The 15504-nt window shown below is 39.4% G+C and overlaps 1 protein-coding gene across 1 annotated transcript in view; it reads left to right on the top strand.

Annotated features, from left to right (window-relative positions):
• The window catches only part of LOC126999494 (Y+L amino acid transporter 2-like), a 39460-nt gene that overhangs the window by 2712 nt on the left and 21244 nt on the right, over positions 1–15504 (top strand). Inside the window, exon 2 of the mRNA XM_050862140.1 lies at positions 13662–14065. Within this exon, the coding sequence (XP_050718097.1) occupies positions 13690–14065 (376 nt within the window). The 5' untranslated portion in view covers positions 13662–13689. The remainder of the gene's footprint in view (positions 1–13661; positions 14066–15504) is intronic.

Raw genomic sequence — 15504 nt, 5'->3', positions numbered from 1 at the left:
ATAAATAAAGACACGTGATAAGAATAAGCTGATACTGAAAAAAAATATTCAAAAGTGCAATGACGTCAAACTGAATAGCGTAGAAAAGAGAAATTGCAGATAAAAACAGCAAATACAGTAAACAGAACATCAAGAGGAAGGTAAATGCGGTACAGAATGATTGCAATGTAGATACCAAAGTGGAATACGGAGAACAAAGATAAACTGAAATAATAAAGATAGAAAACGCAGTGTCAATAGAGAGGCTAGAGGAGAGGAGAATGTTGTAATGCAGGAACTAGGATTGACAGCAGACTCATATGGTAGAAATAAATAAAGAATAAACAAAGGAAGGCGAATGGGAAAGAAGGAAAGGTAAAAAAAATATATATATAACTGAAAGGTAAGTGAAAATTTAAATGTCGAGGAGGAAAGGGAGGGTGAGGGGAGGACAGGAGGGTTTGGGTAAGAGTTAAGGGAGGGAAAAAGACAAGTAAGAGAGGAGGAGGAAGGAAGATAAAGAGGATAATCTCCTCTTTATGGGAAAGGTAACTGAGACACGAAGACTTGCATGAGGTAAAAGAATAACATAAAAGCTAATAAAAGACCTATTTATCATCCCCATTGCATTGTTTGATATACTAGTAACAAGAGAACCACTAAAGGCGGTGAAGGGGGAAGGCAAGCAAGCATCAGTGACCTAGATGGCACAGTCTGCTCTGAATCTCGAGGGAAAAAAATATATCCATTGCAATCTTTGAGGTCAAGCAGATGGAGGAAGGAGACAAAAGCGAGACTGCAAAAATATACGCGTTGTCCTTTGCTTTCTTGTGTGGCATCTGTTAGTTTGCTTTTGCTTACACACTTCCAATATGCGGTTGTGTGTATCCGTTCAAATTTTGGGGTCGAGATGGAAGAAGGCGAGACTGCAAAAATATACGCGGTCTCCATTGCTTTCTTGTGCGGCATCTGTTAGTTTGCTTTCGTTTACACACTTCCAATATGCGGTTGTGCGTATCCGTTCAAATTTTGGGGTCGAGGTGGAAGAAGACGAAGGCGAGACTGCAAAAACAAACGCGATCTCAATTGCTTTCTTGTGTGGCATCTGTTAGTTTGCTTTCGTTTACACACGCTTCCAATATGCGGTTGTGTGTGTGTATCCGTTCAAATTTTGAGGTCGAGGTGGAGGAAGGCGAAGGAGAGACTGTAAAAATAGACGCGATCACAATTGCTTTCTTGTGTGGCATCTGTCAGTTTGCTTTTGTGTACACACTTCCAATGTGCGGTTGTGTGTGTGTATCCTTTCACATTTTGAGGTCAGGGAGACGATGAAACACGAAGGCTCACTGTGATACTATATATATACGTGTTTTTATTGGCTTTCTTTAGTGGCTGTCGGGTTTACTTTTGCTTACACTTGCAATATTTAGTTTTCATTACGTGTCATATAAATTTATATAGATTGAAATTTCCAAAACAAAATACAGGCTTGGCAGTCATGAAGTGAGTGTCGATACGATACAACTTATGGATAGTGATGTTGGGGTTGGGCTAGGTTTACAGGAGCTGCCTTGTTTAGACCTACCGGCGTCTTGCAGTCTCGTTATGTTCGAATATTCTTATGTATCGTATATCAACATTGACTAAAACGTTACATAAAACACCAATAAATAAGATAATAAATAAACATGAAAAATACAATAAAAAAAACATGGAAAAGGAGTATAACGAAAAAAAAATCTCGATTACACGTTCAATTCTACCTTAGAATGAGGAAGGTGAATATTAACAAAAACATCAATTAATATCCAGGTAACAAACATCAACAATACAAAACGAAGAGATACAAAAACAGGTACAAAGGAAAAAGCATGTTCCTGATTACACGTTCAACTTCACCTGTCCTTATTTCTTTCCAACTATCAACAGTATATTAAAAGGTAAGACAGGTTGGCGCTGACCCTCGGCGCGGAGTACTCAGCAGTGCGTTACGGCGACGTGCTGAGTGCGCTGATGATGGCAGTAGAAACTAAGCGAGGCGATTACGTTGCGTTTTCTTGGTGATTTCAGAGCAGTAGCGTGTGAGGAGAAGATGAGAGGAGGGAGGGAAGGAAGGGAGGGCGTGCGAGTTTGAAGGGAAAGAAGAGGAAAGTGGGAAGTAGGGAAAGGTAAAAAATAAAGGTAGACAAGATCATAGTTAGGAGATATGGGGAGAGAATGAAGGAGGGAGGTGAATAAATGAGGAGGAGGTAGCGTGTGAGGAGGAAGGAAGGAAGGTAGAAGGGTAGGGGAGGGGAGGTTAAAGATAAGGCGTAGAGGAGGAAATAAGAGAAGAGGAGGAGGAGGAAGGGTAGAGAAGTAAAGGGAGACATGATCATAGTTAAAGGGAGATATGGTGAGGTAAGAAGAGAGGGCAGGAAGTAATAAGGAGTGGGAGGTGAGGTAGGGGGGGTCAGGTGAGGAGGAGGAGGAGGAAAGCTTGGGTACAGGTTAAGAAAAGGTAGTAAGGAAAGGAAGGAGAGAAATAGCAGATAGCCGTAGGAAGAAAAGATGATAAAGAGAAAAAGAGGATAATGGGAAGTAGAAAGAATAGTGAAAAGGAGAAAAGGAGAAGAGATAAAAGGTAAGGGACTATAAAATGATAGAATAAAGGAAGGGAACAGAAGGGAGGGTAAAAAGAAAGAAAGAGAGCAAGATAGAGTGTAGGGTAAAAGAGTTAGGGAAGGTCAAGGAAGGTGAGGTAAGGTTAGGAGGGTAAGAGAGAGAAAGGGGAAGGGTAGGGAAGGGAGGGAGAGTTAGGAAGGAAGAGGATGGGAAGTGAGTGAGAGGAATGGGACAGGCTAGGGTAAGGATGAAGTGAGGGTAGGAGGGGATAGGGAAGGGAAGGTTAGGAGGGTAAAAAGGTGACAGGAGTGGGGGAAGGATGGGTAAGACAGTAAGGAAGGGGAGGAAGAGAAGGAAGGGTAAGAGAGTAAGGAAGGGGAGGAAGGGAAGGAAAGGTAAGAGTGTAAGGAGGGGGAGGAAGGGAAGGATGGGTAAGAGTGTAAGGAGGGGGAGTTAGGGAGGCTAGGGTAAGAGAATATGAGGGTAAGGGGGGCTAGAAGGGTAAGAAGGTAAGAGGAAGGGTAGTAAAGGGAAATTAAGGGAGGCTACGGTAAGGTAAGTAGGGTTAGGAGGGTAGGAAAGGGAAGTTAAGGGAGGGTAGGGGAGGATCTGTATGGTTAGGAGGGTAGGAGGATAAAGGGGTAAGAGGGGGGTTTGGGTAAGGGAAGGTAAGGGAGGGTCAGAAGGGTAAGGATGGTAAGGGAGGGTCAGAAGGGTAAGGAAGGGAAGGGAGGGTCAGAAGGGTAAGGAAGGTATGGGAGGGTCAGAAGGGTAAGGAAGGGAAGGGAGGGAAGGGCAGGGCGTGGATAGCGGTCGGTCGCGTGATTCCAAACGCCACAATATTGTTCCATAGAAAATTACCTTTGCATCGTATTTTAGCTTTAGGGTTAATAAGTACAAGGGTTAGAGCACACACACACACACACACACACTCACACAGACTCACATACCACTCTTTGCTTTTCTCTTTTGTAAGACCAGCGATTAGCGGGCTTTTTTTCTTCACTTTTTTTGGTGTTGCCCTTGAGTTGCTTCATATACTCTTAACACACACACACACACACACACACACACACACACAAGAACCTCCTCTCCTTTCATCTTCGACTGTAACCCTTTCTGGAGATTCCCAAACACACACGCAAATATAACCTGATATCCCCATGTTTTTTTGTTGATTTACCTGTCCGTCAAGACATACAGGTAGGTCTTCATAACTAACTTTACCTATCACCTGAGAGACCTTGTCACACTCCCTCAAGCTAATTCAAATTAAGGAGATTTAAACATAGCATTCACTAATGACTTATTGATAAACTTTTTAATCATATAAAGGTGTGAATTGTAACGTAGATAGGGAAAGAAGAAGAATACAAGGACAGGGAGGAGGAAGAGAGGATTTTTTTTTATTGAATAGGGTGAAAATATAAAGTAAAAGGATATAGAAGAGAAAAAAAGAAGATAGGAAAAGAAGATAGGTTGTATGAAAGATGAGAAGAGGAAGGGACTAAATGGGATACATAGATAGATAGATAGATAGACAGACAGATAGAACAAGAGCAACAGACAAGCAGAGACAGACACAGAGGCCTAAAATAACACAGGTAACACAGGCAGTATGTTCGGTCACCTGCACTAATGAACCCTCGCCCAGGTGAACCCAATTACACCTTCGCCATCACGCGCTAATAACCTCCACAAGCTTCATTCACGAGCATGTAATTTCCCGGCTACTAAGAACCTTACAACACACACACACACACACACACACACACACACACACACACACACACACACACACACACACAAACACACACACACACTCGGCTCTTACACGCACAAGCAATTTCAAATAAAGTGTACCAAGCTTCGCCTCTAGCTTACTCCGTTTCGGTTCCTCAATGTACTCGGTTTGTGATGTTAGAAATTATCCAAGAAAGCATGATATTAAAAATTCAGATTTACTCAGTTTTATAAGGCTAAAAAATTATCAAGGGTTACACTATACTCCCAAGGCCAAATTAAATCACTTGCATTCTATTTTTTCTAGTATGCACATTATCTTTCCCACGTTGATGATATTAAACTATGTATGGTATTCAAAGTCCAAATTTACTCAGTTTTCTAAGGCTCAAAAATTATCAATGGCTACACTATACTCCCTTGGCCAAATTTAATTACTTGCATTCTATTATCATTATCTTTCCCACGCTGAATAAGGGTGAGAGTAAATTAAACAGTTTACTATTACTTACTTAAAAGACCGTGGATAGCACTTTTCTATGGACTCAAAAATTCCCATGAAACAAAAAACTCCAATTCCAATGAAACAAAAAACTCCATCTCATTTTTTACTTTACAAACATATTTACCATATTTACTACTTAACTACCTTGAGACAAAATTCGAATCACTTTTTTTCCGTTCTTCACTAAAATGAGTTAATTCTTTACTAGCACACAAACGCTTCCATCCGTCACACAATATCCTCACACTTCCATGCAACTTAACTCCACTCTCGCGTGCATTCGGCGAAGTCCAGAATCAGCGTCCCAGATTCCGTGTTTTCTGGCCCAAGGCAATACATAACCAGCGACGTTAATGACTGCGAGAGGTTGACAGTTTTCGTATGTATCAGAGGAAAGAGGTCAGCAGGGAGAATCAGGAAGGGGAAGAAGAAGGCCACAGGAGGGGAGGAAAGAGAGACAGAGCCTGGCAGAGTTAGGATGGGGGAGAGGAAGGGAAAGGAAGAAGAATGATGAGGGAACAAAAATCGGGTCAGAGGAATAGAGGCAAGGATGAAGATGGTGGAACAGAAGAATAAAAGACATTGAAAAGGGAAGAGACGAAAAAGAGGAAGGAAGAGAGAGAATGAAGAAAAGCAAAACAGTTAAGAATAAAGATGAGGAGGAAGGGAAAAAAAAGGGTTAGAGAAAGTGAACCAAGAAGGGAGATGGTAAAATAAGGGAAAAAAAAGAGACGTTGAAAAGGAAAAGGAAGAAAAAGAGAGAATATCAAGAGAGAACGAAGAAAAAGATGATGAAGGAAGAAAGAGATTAAAAGTAAGGAAAAGAATAAAGACACTTGACAGAGAAATACAGAAACACACATATAGGGAAGGAAAAACAGAAAGAAAAAACGGGAAAAAGAGTTTGCAAGGTGAAAAAGAAAAAGGGTAAAGAATAAAAGAAGGAAGATAAAGACAGAAACACAGAGATCAGATGAAGCAAGCGAGGAAGGGGAGATGGTAGGCAAAGGAATGAAAGAGACAAGGCCAGGGGAGTGAGAAAGATGAAGAGAACACGAGGGGCAGGAAAGGCAAGGGACGACGGAAGGGAGAAGAGCAGGACAGCGAGAGAAGAAACAGGTCAAATGAAGAAGCAAGGAAAGGGAGATAGATAGAAAGAAAGACTAAGAGGGCGAAAAACATGAGAAAAAGTGAAGGATATGATAAAAAAAAAGGAAAATAAGAGGAGAGGAAAAAGAAAGGAAAAAGAAGAGGAGAGAAGCAAGATGGTGAGAGAAGAAACAGGTCAAATGAAGAAGCAAGAAAAGGGAGATAGAAAGAAAGAGAATAAGAGGATGAAAAACATGAGAAAAGTGACGAAAAATGAAAGAAGGAAAATAAGAGGGTAGGGAAAGAAGGAAAGAAGAGAGATATAAGAGAATGAAGGGCATGAAAAGTGAATATAATAATGAGAGATATGACAAAGGAAGAAAAATAGGAGAAAATAAGTGAAAATAAAAAGGAGATGGAAAGGTAAAAAAAAAAGAGGATTAAAGACAAATGATAAAAATAAAAATAACAAAAATAATAATGATATATAAGGCAGAAAAAAAGGAAAATAGGAAAAGATAATTCAAATAAACACACACACACACACACACACACACACACACACACACACACACACACACACACACACACACACCTATCCCCCCCTACCCCCAAACACACACACATAACTCAAATGTATGCATATATATTCCGCGCACGGCTTCAGTTGCAAATATTTTTTATACACGTTCACACGTATTTAATAAACACAAAAGTTTATTAAAACGTTCCAGTCTGATAAAAAAAATAAAAAAAACGTGAGGGGGGGAAGGGGGGGACTTACGTTATTTTTTATTGTTACGTGTTGTGGCAATCCTGCGTCGGTATGGCAGGTGAACGGCTTTATTAGTTAACACCTTTAGGAATTAACGAAAGGACAAAAATGAGAAAAATATATATACGCGACTATTATTGATGCTTAAATGATAGTGAATTGAAGAAATGATAACAGTGAATTAGATAACACCTGCGTGGATTGAAAAAATGGACAAATATGAGAAAAAAATATACGCAACTATTTTTGATGCGAAAGTGACAGTGAATAGAAGAAATGATGACAGTGAATTAGTTAACACATGCGTGGATTGAGAAAAAAGGACAAAAAAGAGAGAAAAAAAAAGAAAAAAAAAAAAAATATATATATATATAAATATATATATATATATATATATATATATATATATATATATATATATATATATATATATTTATATACACACCCACTACTATTATTGATGCTAGAGTGATAATGAATTGAAGAAATAGTCGTGAATTAGTTAACACCTGCGTGGATTGAGAAAAAAAATATATACACGACTATTATTGATGCTAAATTGATAGTGACTATAGTCTATCCATTTGGGCAGGGCCACTCACGGAAGCTTAGTCCCAGCGACTCCACTTTCCCCCTCTGGCTGGGTATCTCCGAGATGTAACCTACTTGTCATGTTAAGTAGTCAACATAACATGCGTATCTAACACAAACTGGTAATTTCTGGAGTGAGAGGCGGCGCCGTGGCAGCTCGGAGTTACCCAACCAGAAGGGGGAAGTTGAGTCGCTGGGACTAAGCTATCGTGAGTGGCCTTGCCCAAATGAATAGACTATAGAAGAAAAATAATAGTGAATTAGTTAACACCTGCGTGGATTGAGAGAAAAGACAAAAATGAGAAAAAAAAATATATACCCAACTATTTTTTTTTGCTAAAGAGATAGTGAATAGAAGAAAGATTGATAGTGAATTAGTTAACACTTGCAGAAATCGAGAAGAGAAGGAAAAAAATGAGAAAATCAATGTACGAATCTATTATTGATAAGGCGATAGAGAAGAGAGAAAGTAATACGAGTACGTAAAAAATAATAATAATAGTAATAGCAACGATGAAGTAACCAAATGCCATACTGAATAACACATAGGAAAATAAATAAAACAATAATAAAATAGATATACTGGTTAACTGAAGGGAAAGAGATGAAAAAAATGAGTTAACTCCACGATAGCAGAAAAATAGAAAGCAAAGAAGAGCGAGAAGAAAGTTGAAGGTATACTGAACTAAAAGACTCAGAAAAAAGATATATTAATTTGACCAAGGAAGAACGCGATAGAAGAAAGAAAAAGACAGAGGAGGGAGAAGAAAGTTAAAGCTATAATGAACTATAATGATAAAGAGGAAGAAATAGCATAAGTTTGGCCAAGGAAGAACACGATAGAGAAGAAAAAAAAGACGAAAGAGGTAAAATAACATTGAGAAGGAAAGAAAGTTAGTAGTTTTAACTTCCCGACCTGCTCTTCCTGTTACGTACGAGAATAAGATAGGAGAAGAACACGACGCTGGGAGGAAAGGATGCAGGAGGTAAAGGTCAAAAGTAAAGGGGAAAAAAAACACGAGGATAGAGAAATGACAGAAAAGCAACGTACGAACTATGAATACGAAGAAGGAAAAAGAAAAAGTCACATGCAAAATGAAATGGAGAAAAAAAGAAAAAAGAAAGAGTAAGTAAAAGAGATCACCAGAAAAGGAAGGAAACAAATGGATGAAAAATAAGAGAAGAAAACAAATAACGAAAATGAAAAGACTAGAAACGTAAAGACAGGATGACGAAGAGGAAAAGAACAAATCACATGCAGAATATAAAGGAGAAAACAAAAAAAAAGTTAACTAAAACAGGTCACAAGAAAGAGAAAGAAAACCAATAACCAAACAGAAGAGAAAGAAACAACCAGAAAAGTAAGAACATGAAAGACGAAGAGGGGAGGAATATTCAAAACCAAAAAATAGGATAAAAAATACATGAAAAAAAATAACAAAAGAAACAAGAAGACGAGAAAGGGAACATCAATAAAAGAAGAGAGAGAACACGAAGAAGAAGAATGAACATTGGGGTGAAGACGATGAGCAAGAAAAAAATACCAAGAAGAAAAGGAATATGAAAAGAGAGACTGATGTAAAAAAAAAAAAGGGAATAACGAAGATAAGAGAAATGCTACTAGAAGAAAGAGGAAAATAAAGAACAAGATGATAAAGAAAGAACGAAACGAAGAAAGATGAGTGGATGAATAAGAAAAAAAAAGTGGAGAAAATATAATAAGCATAAAACAGAATGAGGAGAGTAGGAAATTATTAAAACGTACCACAGAATAAAGAACAAGAGAACCGAGAAAGAAAGAAACGAAGAAAGATGTGCCATGGATGAATAATAAGAAGAAAGAGGAGAAGTATAAAAAAGAAAAATCAGACGAGGATAGTAAGAAAGGATTTAAACGCAGCACAAAATGAAGAACAAGATGAGAGAAAAAGAAAATTACCAAGAAAAATTAGCAGCAGCAGAAGATGAAGAAAGAGAAACTGAAAACAACTAAGACAATAAATTTAAATAAAAGTAGGAAAAGACTTCAGCGTTGCAAAAGGATACTAAGAAAAAACAACAAAAAACAAAACAAAACGACAAGCTGGCCTCAATCGTGGATATGTCTTCATATAGTACACACGCACACACACACACACACACACACACACACACACACACGACTCTGCCTCCTTGCATGCCCCAAAAATTAAGATGACAGAGATTATTACAATTTCCTCAATTAGCTGACAAGGCGAAGAAAAAGACACATTCTCTCTCTCTCTCTCTCTCTCTCTCTCTCTCTCCGACCCACTTACATCATCATAATCATCTTGTCTGCGTCTGTGTCTCAGTTTCCCACTGTTTGTCCGTCTGCCTATCTGTCTGTCTGTCTGTCTATTAAGTAAGGACAAGGCATGCGTGGGCGAAGTTTTACACACACACACACACACACAGATGGACGGAATTCTTTAATGTCTCTAAGAAATCTGAGGTCACCGCGGCCACAAGACGTACGATAATTATAAACACGAAAACGGTGACTTAATTTCCTTTTTTTTTTCTTTCCTACTTTGAATGACAATGGCGTCTCCCCCCCCCTCTCTCTCTCTCTCAAGTTCAAGGAAGCATCACATGATAGGGTTTTCAGTCGAGTTTCTCTTTTCTGGGTTCCGTCAAGGTTCGTTGGGCCACGTGCCGCCACAAACGAACCAGTGGGTGAGAGAGAGAGAGAGAGAGAGAGAGAGAGAGAGAGAGAGAGAGAGAGAGAGAGAGAGAGAGAGAGAGAGAGAGAGAGAGAGAGAGAGAGAGAGAGAGAGACTTTATAATTTCAGAAGTATAAGACAAGCAACAACTAACAGCTCAACACACACACACACACACTCAGAGCCCTCCCCACCCACCCACAAACAGACGGACTCGCCCCCCTTCCCTCAAAGATCCCCATTCCCCATTCCTCCCCCCTCCCACACACATGTTGTCCCTAGTGATAGAGGTTAAGAGGTCAACGCCCGTCCCAGCACTAACCTTCCACGTGTTAGGCAGACTTGGGCATGGGAAGGTGACGGAGGACACAGTGGAAAGCCGCCCTGAGTTTGAACAAATGTGAATTGAGTCTATGTTATTTCTCTCCGATTCCCATTACATCTCTATCATTTTCATTGTTGTCATCAGGGAAAAAAAGGGAGTGAGTGAGTGAGTGAGTAAGTATGTAAGTATGCAAGTATATGAGTATGTAAGTAAATAAGTAAGTGAAAATTGTCTTAAACTTCCTAAAACGGATCTTAAAACAAAATGAATAATATATTTTTTTATCTATCGCTTTCCATTCTCTCTCTTTGTACTTTTACTTATTTATTTATACTATTTTTTTCATGTTTATTATACTAGCGAAAAAAATACCCTTAAATATAATCTTAAAAAAAAAGATCCATAAAAAATATTCACAAAACTGTAAACTTAAAAATTTTTAAAAAATGATAATTCTCTCTCTCTCTCTCTCTCTCTCTCTCTCTCTCTCTCTCTCTCTCTCTCTCTTCGCCCCGTTTGGTTCTAGAAAGAGGAGTAAGAGGGAGTGAGAGTTGCATACCGTGGCTTTTTGCTGGGCTGAAAGATGAGAGGAAAGGGAGGAGGAGGAGGAGGAGCGAGAGGAGGCGGGCGGCAGACGAGGAGAGGAAAGAGGTGACGGAAAAAAAAAGGAATAGGAGGATAAGAAAATAAGGGAATAGAGCAGAGGAGAAGAAGGAGGAGGAGAGAGAAGAAAGATGATAAGGAAGAGGTAGGAAAAGAAAGGTTACAAGAGAAAAAAAGGTGAATAAGAGAAGGGAAAGCAGTTATAGAAAATGGGAGAGGAGAGAAAGGAGTAAGAGGAAGGAGGCAGTATGCAGAAAGAGAAAATAATTGATGGGAAAAGAAGGAAAAGAAGAAAGAGAAGATAATAAAAGATGAGAGAATGGAAAGGTCGATAACTTGGAAAAGAAGAGAATGAAGAGAAGGAATGTGAGTAACAGAGAAAAGAGAAAGGGGGAAGGTGGGAAAGGAGAGAAAGATAAGGGAAGGATAACAGAATTGTAGATAAGAGGAAGGAAGAGGAGAGAGAGAGAGGATAGAGAATGAGGAGGAAAAGGGAGAAAAGAGAGAGAGAGAGAGAGAGAGAGAGAGAGAGAGAGAGAGAGAGAGAGAGAGAGAGAGAGAGAGAGAGAGAGAGAGAGAGAGAGAGAGAGAGAGAGAAATAGGTCACATATGTAAGTGTTTAAAAGGAGAGAAAAAAAAAAGAATGTGTGGAGGGAGGAGAAAAAATGGTGATCAAGAAAGGGAGAAAGTGAGAGGAGCAGGAGGAAGAAAGAGAGAGAAAAAGAGAGAAAGAGAGAGAGAAACATGGTGATCAGAGGGGAGGAAGAGAGAGAAATTGAAGGGGAGAGGAGGCAGAAACGAGAAAGAAAGGAGGGGAGACATTAAGAGAGAGAGAGAGAGAGAGAGAGAGAGAGAGAGAGAGAGAGAGAGAGAGAGAGAGAGAGAGAGAGAGAGAGAGAGAGACACAGACAGACAGACAGACAGAAACGACGCTTGATTGTTCCCACCTGGACGAGGAAGAAAAAGGGAGGAAGAAGGTGAGGGGAAAGTGAAAGTAAAGGAGAGAGAGAGAGAGAGAGAGAGAGAGAGAGAGAGAGAGAGAGAGAGAGAGAGAGAGAGAGAGAGAGAGAGAGAGAGAGAGAGAGAGAGAGAGAGAGAGGACAAGAAGAGAAAGGCACAAAAACACAAAAAGAAAACGATAGGTAAATGGAAGCCAGGGAGAAGAAGAAAACGAGGAAGTAGAAGACGAGGAGGAGGAGGAAGAGGAGGAGGAGGAGGAGGAGGAGGAGGAAGAGGAGGAGGATGGGGGCAATAAGTGAGACAGTGCATGAGAGGGGAAAGGAAGAAGAGTAAGAGAGAGAAAAAAAAGAGTGGGGAGGAGGTAATGAAGAGATAGGAAGGCAGATAGAAGAGGAGGGAGAGTAAGTGAGACAGGGAAAGGAATAGGAGGAAGAGAGATAAAAAATGAGAAGGGAGAGGAGTTAATAAAGAAAGAGGAAGACAGAGAGAAGAGGAGGAGGTCGAAGAAGAGGAGGAGGAAGAGGACAGAGAGTAAATGAGAGAGGGAAAGAAAGAGGAGTAAGATAGAGAGCAAAAATGAAAGGGGAGAGGAGCTAATGAGGAGAAAGGAGAGGAGTTAATGAAGAAAGAGCAAGGCAAAGAGAAAAGGAGAATGACGAAGAAGAGGAGGGGGAAGAGGACAGACAGTAAATGAGACAGGGAAAGAAAGAGGAGTAAGAGAGAGCAAAAATGAGAGGGAAGAGGAGCTAATGAGGAGAAAGGACGGGACCAGAAAGAGGAAAGGAGGTCAAAAAAGGTATAATGACTTTAGAATAAAAAACGGGTTTAGGTCCCCCATTAACCTGGAAACGAAGGCGTCATCAAGAAACTCTCTCCCGGAACAGAAAAGAAGAGAGGTGGAAAACACATCAAAAAAAGAGGAAAAACAAATGGAAAAGTAAACAGAGGATGATGAAACTGTCACTAATCATAAGAAGAAAGGAATGATAATAGAAAGAAAAAAAAACCTCTCTTGGATCATCAGGAAGAATAATAGAGAAAACACATAAAAAAAAGAAAAAAAGAAAAAGAAAACAAAGAATTATGAAAGTGTCCCTAATCATAAGAAGAAAGGAATGACTATAAAAAAAATAATCTCTTGGGTCGTTAGGTAAAACAATAGAGAAAACACATAAAAAATGGAAATACAAATAGACAAGTAAGCAGAGAATTATGAAACTTTCCCTAATCATAAAAAAAGAAAGGAGGAAAAAATTGTGTAATGAGAAAACAAATTAATAAAAAAACAGAGGGAAAAGGAAAAAAAAAACATAAAAAGGATAAACAAAGAGACAAGTAAACACAGAATAATGAGCCTGTCCCTAATCATAAGAAGGAAGGTAGGAAAAAAAGTGTAATGAGAAAACAAACAAAAAAACAGATAAACAACATTGATAATCACCCATACATACGCAGAACAACAAGAAAAAGACACGAAAACAAATAAGACAAACAAAACACAAAAACACATCAAATTAAGGCCAAAAAAATAAAAATAAAATAATGGGAGGTACAAAGAAGTCATTTAAACAGACACAAACACCACTACCATTCACACAAACAAACAAACAGACTGACGAACCCTTACAAATCACAAAAATAACATTACTACTAAAAAAAACTATAATGAATTAAACAAACTAACATTTCAACCTCTAACAAAATAAAAAAATAATCATAAACACCAACACAACACATTGACAAACAAACAAACACACAAAACAGTAAAAAATAAACTCATAACATCTTCTCAATCTCCTTCAGGCGCAAGAGGTCTTAGAAGTCCTACAGGATGGCGGGGAGATTAGGATCCTACGACGTGATGAGCCCCTTGAATCCTACAGAGGAGCAAACCAACATATCCTCAAATCCTACAAGAGAAGAAGGAGACACGGAGGAGAAGGAGCACCAGGCGAAGGAGGTGGCGAAGGATGCAAAGGATACTGACCAGAAGGATTCCTCATCTGAGTCCTCATCCGTCAGGCTCAAAAAGGAACTCGGCTTCATGGAGGGCGTAGGAGTGATCATAGGATGCGTTATAGGATCAGGCATCTTCGTGTCACCCAAGGGAGTCCTGCAGTACAGTGGGTCTGTGGGCATGTCCTTGATGGTGTGGGCGGCTTCGGGGGTCCTGTCCATGCTCGGCGCCCTCTCCTTCACCGAGCTAGGTAAGGGAGTGTTTGGGAAAGTATTTTAAGGTGTTTTTCATATTTCGTTTAAGTCTCTCATTAAAAGTACTTCCCGTCTCATCTCCCTTCTTTATGAGTGAAGTTTAGGGTCCTGGTAGCATGATTTTCCGTTTTCTTTTTAATATTTTGAGCTGTTTTTTTATATTTTGTTTTAGTTCCCCGTTAAATGTACTTCCTCATCTCATCTCCCGTGTTTACGAGTGAAATTTAGGGTCCCGGTACTTAATTTTTTCCCGTTTTCTCTTTTTACCTTCGTTTTTTGAGGAGTTGGTTTACGTTTTTTTCGTTTTCTTTTTAATCTTTTTTATCGGGTAATAGGTTGATCATTTTTGTCTATGGAATATACATTTACTCATGGTTACGGTCTCACCAACTTAATTTTTCCTTTTCTTTGTTTAATCTTCATTCATATTAAGTTGGTAGAAGGCATTTTTTGTTTTCTCTGTTGTGTTTCTTTGGTAGGAGGTTGATGGCTTCTTTAGGTTCATGGATTATATATTTCTGCTCACGGTCCTATTAATTCATTTTTCTCTCCTTTTTTCAATCTTTTCTTTTTTCAGGGGAGATGGTTGATGGGTTATTTTTTCATGGGATATATTATTTACTTCTCACACTCCCTCAATTACACACACACACACACACACACACACACACACACACACACACACACACACCGTCCTCTCCCTCATCCAATTTTTCACACCCTCACAATTTCCTCTCCCACTCACGCTGGCACGAACCTCCCTCCGCCTCCCTTCCCAGAAATATTATATAATCATTTCCCTTTCCACCTGCACCACCACCACCGCCGCTGACACACCCTTATCCATACCTTTCCAATCCCTTCCTCACCTATACGCGTCCACTTCCTCTTAACCATATTTTCTTTATTTATTTCTCTACCTCTTTTTTTTCCTATGAACTTTCCCCTCTTGCCCTTGTTCCTGCCTTTCCAGTCCCTCACTCCCTTATACGTTTCCAGTTCCTCTTCACAGTATTCTTTTTTTATTTATTTCTCTCTCCCTCCTTCTCTACTGTGAACTTTCCCCTCTTGCCTTTATTCCTGCCTTTCCAATCCCTCATTCCCTTATACGTTTCCAGTTCCTCTTCACAGTATTCTTTTTTTTATTTATCTCTCTCTCTCTCCCTCCTTTCCTGTGAACTTTCCCCTCTTGCCCTTCTACGCGTAAAAAAATATATGTGGCTATTCTTTCTTTCATTCCCAGAAGTATAGAAAAAGAGCCACGCACCATTTTTCCCCTTTTTTTCCTTTTTTTGTCCCCTTTACGCCTCCACACACATTTGTACTCTCCTTTTCAACTTTTCAAAACGACGCCAGACATTTTTCCTGCTAGCCTTTTCCTGTCCAGCTCAGAAATCCTTTACAGTAAACATTTTTTTTTTTTGTCATCTCCCTC

The sequence above is a fragment of the Eriocheir sinensis genome, chromosome 16 (assembly GCF_024679095.1).
Source record: "Eriocheir sinensis breed Jianghai 21 chromosome 16, ASM2467909v1, whole genome shotgun sequence".
Lineage (NCBI taxonomy): Eukaryota > Metazoa > Arthropoda > Malacostraca > Decapoda > Varunidae > Eriocheir > Eriocheir sinensis.
The sequence above is the reverse complement of the archived record's forward strand: the minus strand, read 5'-3'. Positions and strand labels throughout refer to the sequence as shown.